Genomic DNA, 17833 nt, shown 5'->3' on the forward strand with positions numbered 1-17833 from the left:
CTGCTGGCACTGGAGCGGAGAGAGGGCGCAGGCCTGGGAGTGAGCACTGTGTCATCCCCTGTGACAGAGACACAGTCATTCAGAGTGACAGTCATTTTCTACTTCTTACACCCGCACACAGACAGCCATACAACACACAACACCCAGACAGCTATGATGCAGAATCGCTGAGGATTTCCCGGCTGAGTGTTTCAGTCTTTCTAGGTGATAGCTCAGGATTTCAATGTTTTCTCTTTGTTGTTTTTATGTCTATTGCTTTTCTTAGTACATTTTGGTTTTGTGCGTCACAGCGCCTGTGCTATCAGTAATATGTCCTTGATATATATATATACATATATATACATATATATATAGCCTCTGAATAGCATGCCTGTGTGAACAGCTCCAGGCATGCTAACATGATCAACAGGAACTGAGATCATGCGATAAGATGCAACATAACCACATTATTAAAATCTAAAAGTGGAAGCAGTGAGGTTGCATACCTTTAGAAATATCATGAAAAGATATGGGTGGAAGGTCACTCTCCAAGCCAGCAATGGATGTCACCTCCCAGTCCGTCAAGTCAGGGCTACGGAACAAAGAAAGGACACAATGACATTTTTAAAACCAAAAAAACATTACAGTTTTTTACAATCGTTTTCACACTTGTCTCAATACCATGTCCACTTTTTCAAAACTCTTCACACAGTGTGCTTTTGAAACACGCACTTGAGCACATCAGTTAACCTTTGGTGCAAAATGCACTTCAACCACCAAAACACTTAATATTTAACCCAAAAGTGACTCATGCTGCCATAACTATAGCATATGCTTTCCCCATAAGACTACTTTGTCACTCAATGTTCAATGAACTGCAAAACACTAACAACATGGAGCATTGCTAAATACATATATTATGTGTTTCCCTTTCCTCTATTTTTGCATCCACAAATATTTCAAGCCAAGCAGCTAAAGAAACTTTTGATCTGTTGGTTTGCCTCTAATAATAGATGTCGTGACTGAGTGTGGGAAATTTACAGTAAACTGTAAATGAATGAATGTTTTACTATATTGGAAACCCAGAATAACAATTTTTACTGCGTAATGTAAAACAATATATGATAAAGAAACAAATCACAAAAGCAACAGTATTCTTCAGAGGGTTTACAGTATTTTGACGTTTGTTCTCACAGTGCAATATACTGTAATTCAGAAAAGAAAAATACAATACAATCAATTACTCAAAATACATTACAATCAATAACATACATACCAAATAGCAATATTTCCACTATATACAGTAATTCGCACATATATTGTCTGCCTATCAGTATCAGAAGTCTACTGTTGGCCTGGCCCATCCATCCTGTCCTCTGCATTTGGCTATAGATTTTCATCAACATCACTCCGAATGTTATCTCTTGCTATACACCGAGGAAAACATCTTTTTGCGTGCCTTATCCAGCCCTGGATGTGTTCCACTGTTATGTCATACACCCAGCAGCCATTGCATCTGTTCATGTGGGTGGTGGTCCTAAACCTTCACATATACCTTCATAAACTTCATATTGGTACCTGAGTTTCTTGACACCCTCAGAGTTCCTGTCAAAGGGGACAGTGTACAACTGTTTCATCCTGATCTGATGTTTCTGTAACACTCTTGAAATGGTTGTAGTGCTTACACTGTCAATGTTTGGAAATATGTTCTTGTCTGTGATTATGTTGTTGCGTATTTCTCTTAGCCTGATGCTGTTGTTGACAATGACCATCCCAACTATTGTATCCTCCTGTTGAGGTGTAAACATTCTTCCCCTTCCCCCTGTGTGACTGTGTGAGGTAACCGCTGGGTCCTGTAGTGAGTCAAAGACAAATGTGCACTGATACAGCTGCTTTTTCTGGAGACTTCTCAAATCACAGTACTGCTGTAATATACACATCAATTGAACTCCTTCAGTCAGATTGCTGTAAATACTGTATAGTACTTGTTGGTTTGCTTGAAAATCCTCACTATTGAAGCGACTGTGGATCTAGGCAAGTTTGGTTGAACCCTCAACCTGATTCCCTCAGGGACAGACCATGATTTACCACATGATCAATGACTGTGGCTCTGATTTCACCAGACACAACTGTTCTTGCTCTTCCACGATGTCTTCTTCCTCTACCTCTGGCTGCATCCGTTTTCCCCACCAAGGCTAAAGAATGCAAATGCCAATCCAAAGGTGGCCCCTTTTGTATATGTGGTAACGGGGCACAAACAACAAACACCTGGGTAGGTTGTTCACTGAAATGACAGCCAGGTGTTTCAACAGTACATATACAGCAGTAATAGTGGAAAAATCTCTTCAGTGACAACTACATCTATATTTACCCTATATACATGCACATTTCAATGCAAGTATGATCACTTTTGTATAGATGGTAACAAGGCTGCAAACAAAAAAAATGAATAAACTGAATAAACTTTCTGCTCAAATCAGAATGATCTGTCTTACGTATTTCAAGCATATAGTTTCATTTTTCTGCCAAAATGCAGCATATTTCCTTCCACAATGATCAGAATTGTATTGGGTTTTGAACTGAAAGTTAACTGTTTTGAACAGAGTATCTAAATGTCTGCAAAATTTGCTGTATTTGTACAAACATTTGCTGGTAGTGAACACTGACTGAGAGAGGTATTCATGAATTTTGGAAGAAGTGGTGATTGAATGCCTTTAGTATGAAAGCAATGCAAAAATATCCACAGTTTAGTTCACATAGTCTAATGATATGGTGAATGTGTTAAGTGTTTTGAAAAAGTGGACATGGTATTGAGACAAGAGTCAAAACGATTGTAAAAAACTGTAAATCAATTTCCTTCTTCACATGACTGCGTTCACAACCCCATGTCCCGGATGACACCCGACCCCAGCAGTGCCTGTAGTATTCTGCACCTTTCCCAAAAACCTGGCCCCTCACTGTAACACTGGCCCGAACGGTCCCCTTGTTGGCCCGTTCTCACCTGTCAGCGCGAAGCTGCAGTTCCTCCTGCCGCCTGCGGAGGGACTCGGGCCCCGGGGGCTCCGCGCAGTGAGACCGGAAACTGCTGAAGCCTTCTTCACAGCTCTGGGCACATGGGAGAACAGCAGAGGTGTGCAAACGTCCTGCCATGTACTGTATTGGTTACACCCGCCTGCCAATTTCACTCATTACTTCCTACCTCCTGGCTGAACAATTGTGCTGATTAACAAATCCAGGTGATTGGAACAAAATCTTGGGGAGGACTGGATTTTGCACCTCTGGGAAACAGAGCATCCCTGATAACTACCCTGCTGTAAAATCCAGCTATGCCAGCTTGACCAGCTTGAAAAATGAGCTGGTCAAGCTGACCATAACCTGGTCATGCTGGGGTATGAGCTGGTCAACCATCATGGCCAAGCTGGTCATGGCTACACCAGGATTAGAACCACCGACCTTGTGTATCCCAGTCATTTACCTTATCCACAACGCTACAGGTATCAGCTGGTCAACCAGCTAGTGCTTTTAGCTTGGCTGAGCTGGTAGTTGGTCAACCAGCTACAAGCTGTTTCAAAACATGACTTGAGCTGGTCAAACCATGTCAAGCTGGGAGTTGGTCTGAACTGGTCAACCAGCTACCAGTAGTTTCAAAGCCTAGCTCAAGCTGTTTGTTTTCAGCAGTGTATAACAGCTGACTCCAGCAGCAGTAACATCCCGATAGACAGACACACGCATGGGAACCGAGTCGGGTGCAGAAAGTGTTCAGCAGTTCTGTACTGACCTCGGTGTTGGAGTCCGGGTCTCTGACGTTTTTAGGACACACGGCCTCCATGCGGCGGAGTCTGGGCCGCTGGCGCGGCTGAGGGGGGCTGGACGGGGGGCAGTCACTGCCGGATTCCCAGCTGTACATTCTGTCCTGTACCAGGGAGAGCAGGACATGGAGAAATGTCTTTACTCGTGGAAAGCCAAGAGGAGCTCCAGCAATCGCCGAGTATATCGGTGACTGGGGCATATTTTCCGGCTATACTTCCGAAATTCCCGGCGGGAGTAGGATCCACCAATCCATGTCAGTGTTGCGCATGCGTCGTGTCTTCGATTGGTGGAGCTCTTCTCTGAATAGCATGAGTGAATATTACCTCATGGCTGTCTTACCCTCATTTTATCATCCCTGCTCTGTACACATAAACCACCCCATTCCATAAACACTCCACGGCCTCTATCAGTGCAGGTACCGTTCTACGCACAACAGACGGGCATACTCACCCTGGGGTTGCCCTGCAGGGGCCTCTGGGCGCCCTGGGCCCTGAGGCTGAAGAGCTTCTCCTGCAGCTCCACCACGTGCGCCCGCAGGGTGTCCTTCTCCGACAGGCTGCAGGCGATCTGGGCCTGGGCCTCGTCCCGCAGCAGGTAGGCCTGGGACAGGCAGACATGCACAGGGCTGAGTTACATCACATCACATTACATTACATTACATCACATCACATCACATTACATTACATCACATCACATCACATCACATCACATCACATCACATTACATTATAGGCTTTTGGCAGACACTCTTATCCAGTGCGACGTACAACAAAGTGCATACCCACAACCAGGGACAGGTGCACTGAAAGACCCATTACATTACATTAATGGCATTTGGCAGATTCTCTTATCCAAAGCGGCGTACAGTTGATTAGACTAAGCAGGAGACAATCCTCCCCTGGAGCAATGCTGGGTTAAGGGCCTTGCTGAAGGGCCCAACGGCTGTGCAGGCTACACAATAAGGTCGGTGGGATTGAACTACACTACGAACCGCTATGCTACAGGCCGCCCTGTGGGAAGTATAGTTCCAAGTGCTAGTAATGACCATGAAGATAAGGATTCGGGCCTTGTAGATTACTCTGACGACAGGGATTGTATGGCAACGGGCAGGGCGTGCAACAGACCTGGTCTCTCTCCGCCTGCAGCTCCCTCAGCTGGCTCTGAATGACAGTGCTCTTCTGTTGGTACATCTCACAGTCCAGAGACAGCTTCTTCACCTGCAGCTCCATGGCCTCCTTCTCCTCCAGGAGCTAGAGACGCACACAGGCAAACGCGCAGAGTGAGCCCCTGAGAGGGCCATACAGAAACGGTGCAATGACCGGAGAACATTCAGAGCACACACGTGGGCACGACTGCAGAAAAGCAGGGACAAGGCTCATATACAAGCACACACACACACACACACACACACACACACACACACACACACACACAGATAAAGCCGGCTCATTCTATTTCAGACAGCGATTTCGCGCTGCCGTTACCGGTCCCCTCTCCCGGGCCAGTTTCAGGGACAAGGCTCACACACACACACACACACACACACACACACACAAGCACACACACACACACACACACACACACACACACACACACACACACACACACGCACACACACGCACACAAACACACACGCACACACACACACACGCACACACACACACACACACACACACACACGCACACAGACAGTTGTGAGCGGTGTTCGACAGACAGAGCAGGTGATTTTGCGCTGTCGTTACCGGTCCGCTCTCCCAGGCCAGTTTCAGGGACAAGGCTCCTTCACAAGCACACACACACACACACACAAGCACACACACACACACGCACATGCGCACACACACACACACACGCACACACAGACAGTTGTGAGAGGTGTTTGACAGACGGAGCCGGTGATTTCAGGCTGCCGTTACCTGTCCCCTCTCCCGCGCCAGTTTCTCGCTCTCCTCCCTCAGGCAGCAGATCTGCTCCAGCAGCTCTGTGCGGCCATCCCGGGCTTCCTCCAGGTCCTGCACCAGGATGTCCTCCCGGGCCTGGGCCCCGCAACACAGAGAGACAGTCAGGGACCTGCACACTCACAACTGAAGCCCTCCTGGGCCCTGCTGCTGGCTAGGGGTACAATTGATGTATCTATAGGGTACTGCCCCAGTGTCTTTTTAGGCACTTTCTGTACCTTTATTTCTGAGCGTTCTACAAAGCAGGATTACTGAGTTAGCCAGATAACTGCACAGAGAAAACCCGGAACTGCTCTTTTTACTTCAGTCCATGTTCCAGGTTTGGGGGAGTTTGGGTTGTGTGTGTGTGTGTATGTGTGTGGCTACATGTGTGTGGGTGCATGTGTCTGGGTATGGGTGTGTGTTGGTGCATGTGTGTGTCTGGGTACGTGTGTGTTGGTGCATGTGTGTGTCTGGGTACGTGTGTGTTGGTGCGTGTGTATGTGGGTGTGTGTGTGCATGTGTGTGTGTGGGTATGTGTGTGTGTGTGTGTTGGGAATGTGTGTGGGAGTGCGTGTGTGTGTGTTGGGAATGTGTGTGGGAGTGCGTGTGTGTGTGTTGGGAACAAGCGTGTGTGTACGGGATGGAGCGTGTGTGTGTGTGTTGGGAGTGTGTGTGTACGGGATGGAGCGTGTGTGTGTGTGTGTTGGGAGCGTGTGTGTGTGTGTGTTGGGAGCGTGTGTGTACAGGGTGGAGCTCTCACCGGGGTGAACTTCTCGGCCTGCAGCAGCCTCCTGCGCAGAGTGCACACCTCCTCCTTCAGCTGCTGCACCTCGCTGGGGGAGCTGCACTTCAGCGACTGCTCCCTCTGGAAGTCCGTCTCTGTCTGGGCCTTGCGCAGCTCAAACTGCAGCTGGTACATCTGCCAACAGCCAGGGGCAGAGAGGCAGAGTCAGCACACTGCCACCACTGAGCATGCCCTGTCACTGACCGGGGCACAATGATCATAAAAAAGCCCCAGCTGATTAAACGTATTTAGTCTTGTAATAAGACTTGTTTTTGCATCGCAAACTTGGCTGGAATGGCAGACGTGCAGCCTTCATCAGGGTTTTTGACACACAGAACATGCCGGAAATCCCGACGAAGGCTGTATCTCTACACATGGTATGGTTTTATCAATAACAAGTGACTTTTTTCAGCTCCATTTCAAGTTCAGCCGTGTGTTTCTCTCCTCAGCGCTGCTGCTCCCTCTTCCGTCGCTACTTTAGGAAAGTGACAGCAGAGCCCCCCTGACCGCCCCGCCCCGCCCCGCCCCGGCCCCGGCCCCCGCCCTGACCTGCAGCTGCAGGTCTCGGCAGCGGATGTTGAGGGCGGAGTTCTCCTCCACGGCGGAGGTGTAGCGCACGTGCAGGTCGCACTTCTCGTCCTTCAGCTTGAGCACGTCGCGGTGCAGGCCCGCCATGTGACTGCGCAGCCGCACGTGCTCCGTCTGCAGCTGCTGCAGCGTGTCGGCGCGCTGCTGCGCCTGGCTCAGCTCCCCCTGCAGCGCGCCGCAGCGCCCCCCCGCGGCCTCCGCCTCCCGCCGCGCCTGCTGCAGCTCCTGCTGCATGCTGGTCACCGCCCGCACCAGGTACTCCGTCAGCTCCGAGCCCTTAATCAGCCCTGAGGGGCAGCGGGGAGGGAGAGCGCAAGGGTCAGAGGGGGGGCGGGAGACCACCACCGCGGCCTCTGTAATACACGTTGCGAGCGAGAGGTGGAAAGCCCAGGGCTCTGAAAGTAAAAGTCCCGCCCTGTGTTTCTTCCAGTCATGAACTCCAGCCGGCTCATTTCACCCATCAGTTCTACCTGCTGAGGAATTGTGCTAATTAACAAATCCAGGTGGTTGGAAATACTGGAGAGGACTTTCTGCCTGGATTTTACACCTCTGTTTATGATCAGCAACTCAAGGGCTGAGAACTGCTGGCTTTCCACCCTATATTTACCTGGAAGTCAGGTGTGAAGACAGTCTGGCTAATCACTAGCACTGATTACTCAAAAAAAACTAAGGCTGGATTTGAATTTGGAGGTCAGAGTTCATGATCCCTGTTCTGGCAGACAAATTGTGCCAAGCAGCAAATCCCGGTGATTGGACCAAAATACTGGGGAGGACTTTTACTCTCTGAAGCTGTTTTTTCCACCTCTGTTTAGACGAGTGAGAGCTGGTCCCCAGGCCCTGCTGGGTGACTCACCGCAGAAGCGCGAGGGCTCTGTGATGGGCTTGCGGCCGGTGATGTGGGTGTAGAGCTCCGGGTAGTGGATCATCACGCTCTCCAGCAGGGCCATGGCTCCGTTGCACCCTTGGGTCCGCAGGATGTCCAGCATGTGGCCTAGCGGAGAGACTCGCGGCTCAGCCTCAGGCAGAACACAGCTCGCTCCAGGGAGGGCCGCCAAGAAAAACGCGTGGGACTGTCCCTCCTGAAGGGCGGCCATCGGGCGTCAACCACACTCTACTCTAGGGCCACTCCCCGTGTTATCTGATAGCTAGCATACCGTAACGGATAGGAACACTGCAAAAAACGTTTGTCAATCTCAACAAGTATCATTCATTCATCCATTATTTTAACCCGCTTATCCTGAACAGTGTCGTAGGGGGGCTGGAGCCTATCCCAGCATACATTGGGCGAAAAGCAGTAATACACCCTGGACAGGTCGCCAGTCCATCACAGGGCACACACACCATTCACTCACTCACTCATACCTATGGGCAATTTAGACTCTCCTGCATGTCTTTGGACTGTGGGGAGAACATACAAACTCCGCACAGAGAGGCCCAGGCCGACCGGGATTCGAACCCAGGACCTCCTTGCTGTGAGGCGGCAGTGCTACCCACTGCACCATCCGTGCCACCTCAACAAGTATTTCAGTCTTATATTTAGACTTACATTCTTACTTCTATTACCTGTTTGCTAAATAAGACAAACATATTGCCAATGAGGTGAGCCAGTTTTACTCATTTCAAGATTTGCTAATGGGGTAAGAAAATGTCACTTGTCCCCATCCCTCTCTCACTAGTTCTCATGGAGCGGTTGTGTATGTGTATATGATCCCCATCCCTCTCTCACTAGTTCTCATGGAGCGGTTGTGTATGTGTATATGATCCCCATCCCTCTCTCACTAGTTCTCATGGAGCGGTTGGGGAACTTCATGCAGTTGAGGATCTCGTCCTCGTCCAGCTCGTTGAGCACGCGGGCCTGGCGCAGGTAGGGGATGAGCATGCAGGGCCTGACGTCCAGGGACACGCGGTGCCGGTGGTTATTGATCATATCCCACAGGTCCTCCTCCTCCATCTCCTTCAGGTCCGGCCGTTCCGCCGCGGACTCCGCCATCGCAGCCGCCTGCAGGGACGAGGCCACTCTGTCACGCGCGCGGTCACGCTCACGGTCACGCTCACGCTCGTGGTCACGCTCACGCTCGTGGTCACGCTCACGCTCGTGGTCACGCTCACGCTCACGCTCACGGTCACGGTCGTGGTCATGCTCGTGGTCACACTCACGCTCGTGGTCACGCTCGTGGTCACGCTCACGCTCACGCTCACGGTCGCGCTCACGGTCACGGTCACACTTGCGGTCACACTCGCGGTCGCGCTCACGGTCACGATCACGGTCATGGTCACGCTCACGGTCACGGTCACGGTCACGGTCACGGTCACGGTCACGCTCACGCTCGCGCTCGTGCAGCGGTCCCCGCCGACAGCGCTGTCTACGCGCCGACGCGCAGGTGTGCTAATAATATCGTCGAGCGTTGCCGGAGCAGCGGGCCGGGAGAACCGGAAAGACCAGCTGCCGCTCGGTCCGCCCTCTCCCACAGCCCTCTGGGACAGCACTCCCGAGTGCACCGGCTGCAATCAAAGACAAACATCCCCTCGCTCTCTTTGTTCTCTGCCAACGCCCACTCCCTCTAGTCTGCCTTATATTGCCCTATTTATTTACAGTGGCGTCCTAATTCAATATCTACGAGAAGCGCACGGTATAGTATAGCGTCTCCGTCCAGTTCTTAATTAAGAGGAGCAATATGGCCGTGTTTGCAGAGGTGCTGACTTCAAAGGCAGCGCGATAAAAGCACACGGCTGTCTGACTCAACTGAGCGGGCATACATGACAAGCAATTCTTTAAATACTGAAGGCAAAAAAAACCAACTCCACACAGTTTCTACGTGCCAGCAACCTCTGAGATTCAAAGGCAATTAAAATGAGAGAGAGAGAGATAGAGATATTGTCATGTATAACATATAAGTTATTTTATATATATGTAGAACATCCTCTGAACGGCTAAGAGGGGTCAATTTCCTGTTGATAGATTGAGCCCATTTTACACTATTCAGCCAATCATCCCAAAGCCAGGTGGTCAGTTCAGAGGGAATTGCTAGTTTTTTCCTCTGCACCCAGAGATCTTCGAGGCTACATATCCATTAACAGTAAAGCATACTACACACCTTCCTCTATGCTTGCAGTGCATTCCGGGCCAGTGCTCTCTTCAGTTACAGTTTGTCACAGTACAATATATGGGTTGTGACAATACAGCGCACACAATAACAGACCTGAAAAAGCTAACTGAAATAGCTAACCTTGTCTCACAGGGAAATACCAATAAGTGGCTGTCTGTGTTTATTGCCTGGTAAGAATTTGATACTGAACCTGAATACACAGCTGAGATTTTAATTTCATCTATGCAAGACCAGGACACACAAGACCCCGGTAAGCATACTCGCTCACGTGTAGCGTAAACCCCTGCACTTGGGACAAGCTGACCCTTCGCTGACTAAGACCGCAGAATACAGATATAAACATACCTGTGACATCATTGTGAAAGAACGTGATTGAAAAAAGCATGTAAATCATAGGTTACTAAGTAACTGGCAGAACAAAGAAAGGTTAATATACGCTCCCAAAGGACTAGCTTGAATAGCAAGGATAAGCATGGCCATGGCAAACACCCTGCCACACAGAAATAAAGCAAATACTTAAAAACCTGAACTGAAACAGGGAAGGTTCCAGGAAATATCTTTTCAAGCAAAAGCTAAATCCACACCCACTTATAAACACTTAAATTAAATAAAAATAGCATGTACTTATCCATGAGTCAAAGCAAAATGCACACACTTGGTTTCTGTAGTGCAGTGGTTCTCAAAGTGGTTGTGCATGCCCTCCAGGAGGGCACACAGTGACAGCGGGTGGGGAGGTGACAAGGGTTCAAAGAAAAATATCAAAATAACATCAAAACAGATCCAAAGTTGTCAAAAATATCCTTCCTATTTCCTATCACCTAAGGGTGGCATGACTAAAAAGTTTAGAAACCACTGGTGGATCACTTCAACTTTACTGTATCGCTTCCATTATAATGTGAAACGTGAAAACACCATGTACACAATTCTGACGCATTTATGTTATGAACAAATATGGAAGTTACAAAACGTTAACAGGACTCAGCTTACCTCTTCAAACGAGATGAAACGGCAGGTGTACACTGCCCAGCTGCGTTAGAGTCCGCAGTGAGAGCTGAACAGTCACAGGTGTGATTGTACAACCAGGCTCGCAACGTTCCTTTCGCCGATTGTCGCGTGGGCGAGCAGGCTGCCCCGAAGGAAGCCACAAAAATGAAACCAGGCCAAACTCACAGGTAATTTCGTATCGTCTCGACTGTATCCTGCGCCATGAAAAAGGCAATGGCTTTGAGGGCCAGCCTATTTGTTACCTTTTCAGTCCTGCCCACTGTTCCTTAGTGGCTGTTTGGTGTCGTATATATATACATATAAAAAATACATTTCCGGTACGATATGTTCTATTCTTGTGATGACACATTATTCCATTAATTGCCATTTCATTACATATGCATATTTTATCCATACATATTTTTAAACAATACAGCGCTCAGTTATTTACAAGACAATTTTCATTAAAACAGTCACAATACGCCGCACAATATATTAAGGTAAATAACTTAATTTAATTTTTATATTTGTTTAATTCAATAATTGATTAATTTATTTAGCAATTTTAAAAACATACCCCTTATTTTTATTATTGCCCGTGCATGTTTTCTTGCATAGGCCTACGACTCCAATCTGTTTTGAATGTCACTCATATCTCTGAACTCGTTATCGATCGTATTACGAACGTGTGACGTGACTATGCGGTTATATGGATCATTTGTTCAATATCTCAAAAGAATATGTCTGTATGTGTAATTGTCTTGACATTGTGCCAATAGTGTCATTACTTGTGTATCTTGTTCGCAAGGATTACATTTTTGCTAGTTTCGTCTGGCTATGTAAGCTGTTTATTATAAGTAAGTGCTGAAATAGTTTGAGATATAATTCACGGTCAGATTTATCAAATAGGCCCTACTCCTTATCTCTTAGCACTTTAAACTGTACTTCCCGCTAGGGTCTTTCAGCACACGTGTTCCTGGTGGTGAGTATGCACTTTGCACTTTGTTGTACGTCGCTCTGGTAAGAGCGTCTGCCAAATGCCAATAATGTAATGTAATTGTGCAAATGCACGTTTATTTTTTTATAATAATAGGTTATATTAAATGACAGCGTTAATTGCTTTGAATTACTATTCCTGCAATAATACTATAATGTTTATGATGCTGGCTTCACCGTGGCAAAACAATTTGTACTTGTAGCTAATGTAGCCTACTAATCTCTACATAAATCTCTTGATTTACTGAACTGCGGTTTCCTCAAAGTTTGGAAACTGTATCTGGATAAGAGGGTCTGCTGAATGGTAAAGAACAGTCATCAGAGCAGAGTCGTAGCCAATAGTAGATCTTTCCATCGAATGGGGAGGTTTGAATGATGTCCCTTCCAACTTCATTGCTCTGAATACTGCTTGCTTAATTAAAGTGATTCTCCAGCTCATGGGTATTGAGAATGAAGCCTGCCCAAAAATGAAACAATGCTAACATTAAAATTGTGGTTTTGACGACGATAGAATAACTATCACGCACAATTATAAAGGAGCAGTTTTGACAGCTTTCTCAAAAGTCAAACTGCCACAAATTTCCTTTAAAGAAGACACAATCTAGTTCCAACACTACACTCTGTAATTATAAAAACAATAAAAGAAGAAACCTGCTGTTTTGCATTCATGTCTGAATAGGATCGTAGATTGGTAGAACACAGGTATCTGTTCCCTTCAGCACATTCCTTACTAATTTTAGCAGAAATGCTTTCCCCTTTCCCTTGGTATGCTTGAGATGGGGTTAGTTCTGTATTTTTCACACGCAATAGTAAATATCTCTGGAGTTTCCCAGGGGTTCTGCACACATGACCTGAGCTATCTTTCTTCTGTCATTAGAGAAAAGACAAACAACAGAAACATAAAATGGTACATGAGCTGTGAAATGATCCACAAAGGGTTATTTACAATAAATACTAGTTGCATGAGCAATATTTTATCATTGGTAACCCATTGTTTTAGCAGTTTTTTTGCTGATAAGGGCTCACTATGTATTTGTGAAAGAGTATCTTTGTGAAATCTGAATTGTGTGTTTTAATTTATTTATTTCATGTTTGCTTGAAAGTCAGTTTAGGAATCAAAAGCCTGCATTCCCTTTCATGACTGCAGAGGTCTTTGGCATATTTCCTGTGCTAGCACACAATTCCTCTTCTACAGTAACTGAGGCTTTGTCTTTACAAATCTCCCATCAAAGCACTTACCAAGTGCAAGCCTACACAACACTGACCAGAAGAAAATGAAGGCTGGTAGCTCCTGGCAAGTGTAAAGGCTGGTTTACACTCTGTCGCTCGACTGAAATCGCAGAATGTTCTTTGACGTTCTAATGTCGCCCAACGTTGACTATGGTCGTTGTTTGATTTAAGTATAAAAGTATGAAAGACTAAAAGACCACAGCTGAATTACTGTAGGCATGATGTTGGCAGGGATGCCAGCTGGGAGGGGTAGGACTCCAGCTGGCCTGGACCAACTTATAAAATTTTGCACCTTGCTTGCAGGGCAGAGTAGTCTAGAGACTGACTAGACAGAGCGATTAAAACGGTCTGAGTCAGGAAGACTTAGAAATACAGACAGGTGAGATCTGATGTGTCCAGCAACCGAAACAATACACTTTACATGACTCATTTCACGGCACTGTCACAAGCCTTCTGGTTATGAGGTGGCTCATATACTCTCCACCTAATTTATCCAGTACAGCTTTTAATGTACTGAAATGTAACCCTGCAACTAGCCTTTGCTCCACTCTCAGATGAAAGGGTCACAAAATGCTCCTCTGTTTCCACAGGGGAACCCTATCTAGTTCAAAATGGTTCAATCAGGAAGTTTTTCTTCTGAGAGTCTAGTGCAATGCTGACCAGTGCTGTATATGATGATATAATTCCATCCATCCATCCATCCATCCCGGCAGGCACTCACACACTAAATACCTAGGGGCAATTTAGACTCCCACACAGACACGGGGAGAACATGCAAACTCCACACAGAGAGGCCCTGGCCGACGGGGATTCGAACCCAGGACCTCCTTCCTGTGAGGCAGTGCTACCCACTGCGCCATCCGTGCCGCCATGATATAATTCATGGTGATATATTGATTTCAGAAGTCAAGTCTTTGCCATGATGTTTTACAAACTGAAACAACATTTTCTCATTTGCTTTTTTCAGTCAGCTTCCTCTTTCAACATGTGGCAAGGACAACACATGTGGTGATAAAGGCAAGCTGACCACAAGACATTTTTCAAGACTCTGTCCCTTATCCAACCATATAGATGTAATGTAATGTAATATAGAGGAGAGTGGGGTAAGTTCCTCCATCACTAGAAGCACTACCTTAAAAAATGAGTAGCTATTTTGTATGACTTTCTGTTTACATGTGTTCAAAGTCACACTAATCTGAGATGAGGACAGCTTTATTTTTCACATCAAAGGTAAAAAAAGAAAAGAAAATGGCACTTCATTTTTATGTAATAAAATATTTTTAGGTATGAATGTTCTAAATTATATTTTTGTACTGAGTAGAGGAGAGAACCTCTCCTCACCGCTGACAACAGCAGGAGTACCAGCAATTGTGCTCGGGGGAAAGGGCAAAGCACCTCCCAGATCCTGCCCCAGTGCTCCTCTGATATAGTTATATTTGGTTTAGAATTTTTAATGAAAAGAAAAAAACAATATTCACAATGACTTGATTGTGTTCTTATTTGTTGAAAAATCTAATGTGACAACTTACCCCACATAGTGTGACAACGTCCACACAATCCACTGATGGGCCAAGTGTGCACCCTCTACCGATTGGTCTTTAACACTGCACTGAAATTGCGGTTTGTTTCACTTACCTTGGTGGCCATGTAAAATTAAACCATACCCTGTTTCAAACATAATTACAGTAAATGGCAACGTACACTTGAAATCATGTAGGAAGAAGAGTATAAATGAGGTCCAAATGTTGTTCATAGTAACTAACAAAAATTATGAAAACAATGACAATGCAGTTCTTTTTTTTTTTCTCTTACAAAAGAAACTTTGTAAGAGGAAGTTTTCATAAGAAATACAAACCAAACCATGTTTTTGTTGTTGAACTCCTACAGACTCTGGTTCAAAGCATTATGTGGCTCTGATGGAGGGGCGGACGTGAGCACGACGGTAGGTCAACCATGACGGCTCAAAAAAAAAAAAGTGTCATCATTTGTCATCTGCACCCTGAGGGCATTTACAGTACAGGTAACTGCACACACAGAGTGCTGTACACCCATGCACACACACAGTGCTGTACACCCATGCACACACAGAGTGCTGTACACCCATGCAGTACTCATCGACTGAGGGATAACTGACTGATTGCTACATTGCTCATTGGGCTTCTGGGATACTTGAGACAGGTATGGATCAGGCGTGCACAGAGGCTCCTTCCCCAGTGTACTGCCTGGCGAGAGAGGACGTTATAGAGAACATCCTGGGGTGACAAACGTACAAACTGGGGGGAGCGCGTGTCAAAAAAGATTGAAAACCCCTGTGATGAAGGATGATGGTGATGAAATATTACATCCAATGATAATGTGGTAAAATTGGTTCATGTTCCAACGTAAATTGGTGTCAATAGATTTCTTTATCCTAAAACATTCATGATCTAAACATGGAATGTTGTTAAAGTAATCAGGATTCCTTGATAGTTAGATGCATCGTAATATCGTAATGAATGAAAAATACAGTCGTATTTGTTTATTTAGAAATGCGAATACTTTGAAGCTAAGTTGCGTCAATGTGAAAAAGTGATTTGTATGTTTACATTTTGTATGCTTTGACAACACATGTATTCATTTGTCATGCCATTAAAGCCAAAACTAAAATGGAGAAAGAGCAGTTCAGTTCAGTTTAGTTAAATGACCACAAACTGTTGGAATTTGCTTTCGGTATAATATATGACATGTGAAACAGTTCATATTTCACAAAGCAAAACAGAACTCTTTGGTACTATCAAAGTTACATGGTACACAGACAGTACAAATTACACTCAATAAATTAGATAGCATGGTAGAAAAACGCATGAAGTATGGAATGGCTATTTTTCCTTAAGATTGTCCACTTCATGGTCCCCCAGCTGATCTTCAATGGCAGTCAGCTGCTGCTTTGGGAGGTGTAACCAGATAGACTGCATTACATCACAACACTCACTCACGTCCGTGGCTGTATAATTATGTTACAGGTCTGCAATGTCATACTACACAATCCAGCTCAGGGAACAACAAAACAGTGCAAACAAAACTGTTGGAGAGTGATAGGAGAGTGCATATCCAGTGTTGAACTACCGTCATAAAAAGTCTCCTCGGAGTGAACGTTTCGATTGCGGGAAATGTATTGCTTTTAAATGTTTTTTTGTTGAAAAGCGGGCAGAAGAGTGGGACATGATGTGGGACTGAACTGGGGATTCCCCATCCGTCTCTTTCAAAACCACAATAAAGGCGTTGTCCCGGTAGATTCCCAGAGGTAGAGGATGACAAAAAGAGAAATCAAACCCAGCAGTGTTTATAACAATCATGTGTTTCACTTCATTTATGTTTTGCACTTTGAGCAGGCCACTGCCTTAAACCTGCTAGTCCCATAGTGGATTTACCGTACAGCTCAGATTCCCATTGTGGAGAGTTAATTCAAAGGACAGGCTGAGTTCCAAGCAAAGTTCTGAGTTCAGAGGTTCTTACAAGCAACGGATGCCTTTTTTTCCATTATTGGGGCCAGTTTACTTTTTGAATGAAATTGACTTACGTTATACCAAAAGAAAATGTATTGACTTGCATTCTGAGTAATGGCTTTACATTTGCTCATAATCCTGACTGAATGAACTGTTCTTAAAGTATAAAGCCATTTGATTTCTGAGGTTATATTATTTTTAATGCATGTCTTGCTAATGTTTTAATGCATGTCTTGCTAATGTCCGATCCTGCACTTTCCCACAAACATTCAGCAGCCATTATACAATGGAGAGAGTTACTCTCCTGCAATACCTGCGTATCTTACTAGTTATTGCATATTTTACTAGTTATGGATTTGATGCTTTTAACCTGTGGAAAAACCTATACACTTGTAAGTCGCTTTGGATTAAAAGTGTCTGCCAAATGACAAAAATTTAAAAATGTAATATAAAAATGCAAGGTCCACACTTCTCAGGAAAAGGCCCCACTGCTGTCATCAAAGTTGTGGATTTACAGTGGATGTGGATGCTAGTGTTGAAGCCTGGTGATTCTGTTTATGCCTCAGTATCTCCCCCTGCTGGCAATATTGGAACTGCATGTCCCAGTCATTTACCCTAACCACAACGCTACAGGCCGCCCTGCTATGGTCCAGACATTTGGTCAGAGGCAGAGAGCCTCCAGGCAGTGAAACGCACCTCTCATTTCACACAGTGATTAAGTTACTCTATGAGACACATTGAAATTTGTTTTTTTAAGAAAAGGAAATAGCTTGTCATACATGCTTGTACCATGGTTCTCTGTAATTGTATCTGTGTAGAGAGGATGCAAATTTACTACCCAGTCTCCTGGCAAGCTCCAGGTCTACTGTCATTCGATCATTGTCAAAAGTGTAGGCATTTGTCTGAAATCAGTGTCAATTGATTCAATTGT

General features: G+C 45.7%; 1 protein-coding gene across 1 annotated transcript in view; it reads right to left on the reverse strand.

Annotated features, from left to right (window-relative positions):
• card14 (caspase recruitment domain family, member 14) overlaps positions 1-11444 on the reverse strand; it is a 20549-nt gene extending 9105 nt beyond the window's left edge. Inside the window, exons 1-12 of the mRNA XM_061223661.1 lie at positions 11195-11444; positions 8880-9099; positions 7954-8091; positions 7062-7387; positions 6489-6647; positions 5705-5824; positions 4913-5038; positions 4240-4389; positions 3758-3892; positions 2981-3084; positions 486-571; positions 1-58 (exon numbers count right to left, since the gene is read on the reverse strand). The exon at positions 1-58 is cut by the window's left edge and continues 12 nt beyond it. Coding sequence (XP_061079645.1) covers positions 1-58; positions 486-571; positions 2981-3084; positions 3758-3892; positions 4240-4389; positions 4913-5038; positions 5705-5824; positions 6489-6647; positions 7062-7387; positions 7954-8091; positions 8880-9090 — 1613 coding nt within the window. The 5' untranslated portion in view covers positions 9091-9099; positions 11195-11444. The remainder of the gene's footprint in view (positions 59-485; positions 572-2980; positions 3085-3757; positions 3893-4239; positions 4390-4912; positions 5039-5704; positions 5825-6488; positions 6648-7061; positions 7388-7953; positions 8092-8879; positions 9100-11194) is intronic.
• Between the last annotated feature and the right edge of the window lie 6389 nt (positions 11445-17833).

The sequence above is a fragment of the Conger conger genome, chromosome 2 (assembly GCF_963514075.1).
Source record: "Conger conger chromosome 2, fConCon1.1, whole genome shotgun sequence".
NCBI lineage: Eukaryota > Metazoa > Chordata > Actinopteri > Anguilliformes > Congridae > Conger > Conger conger.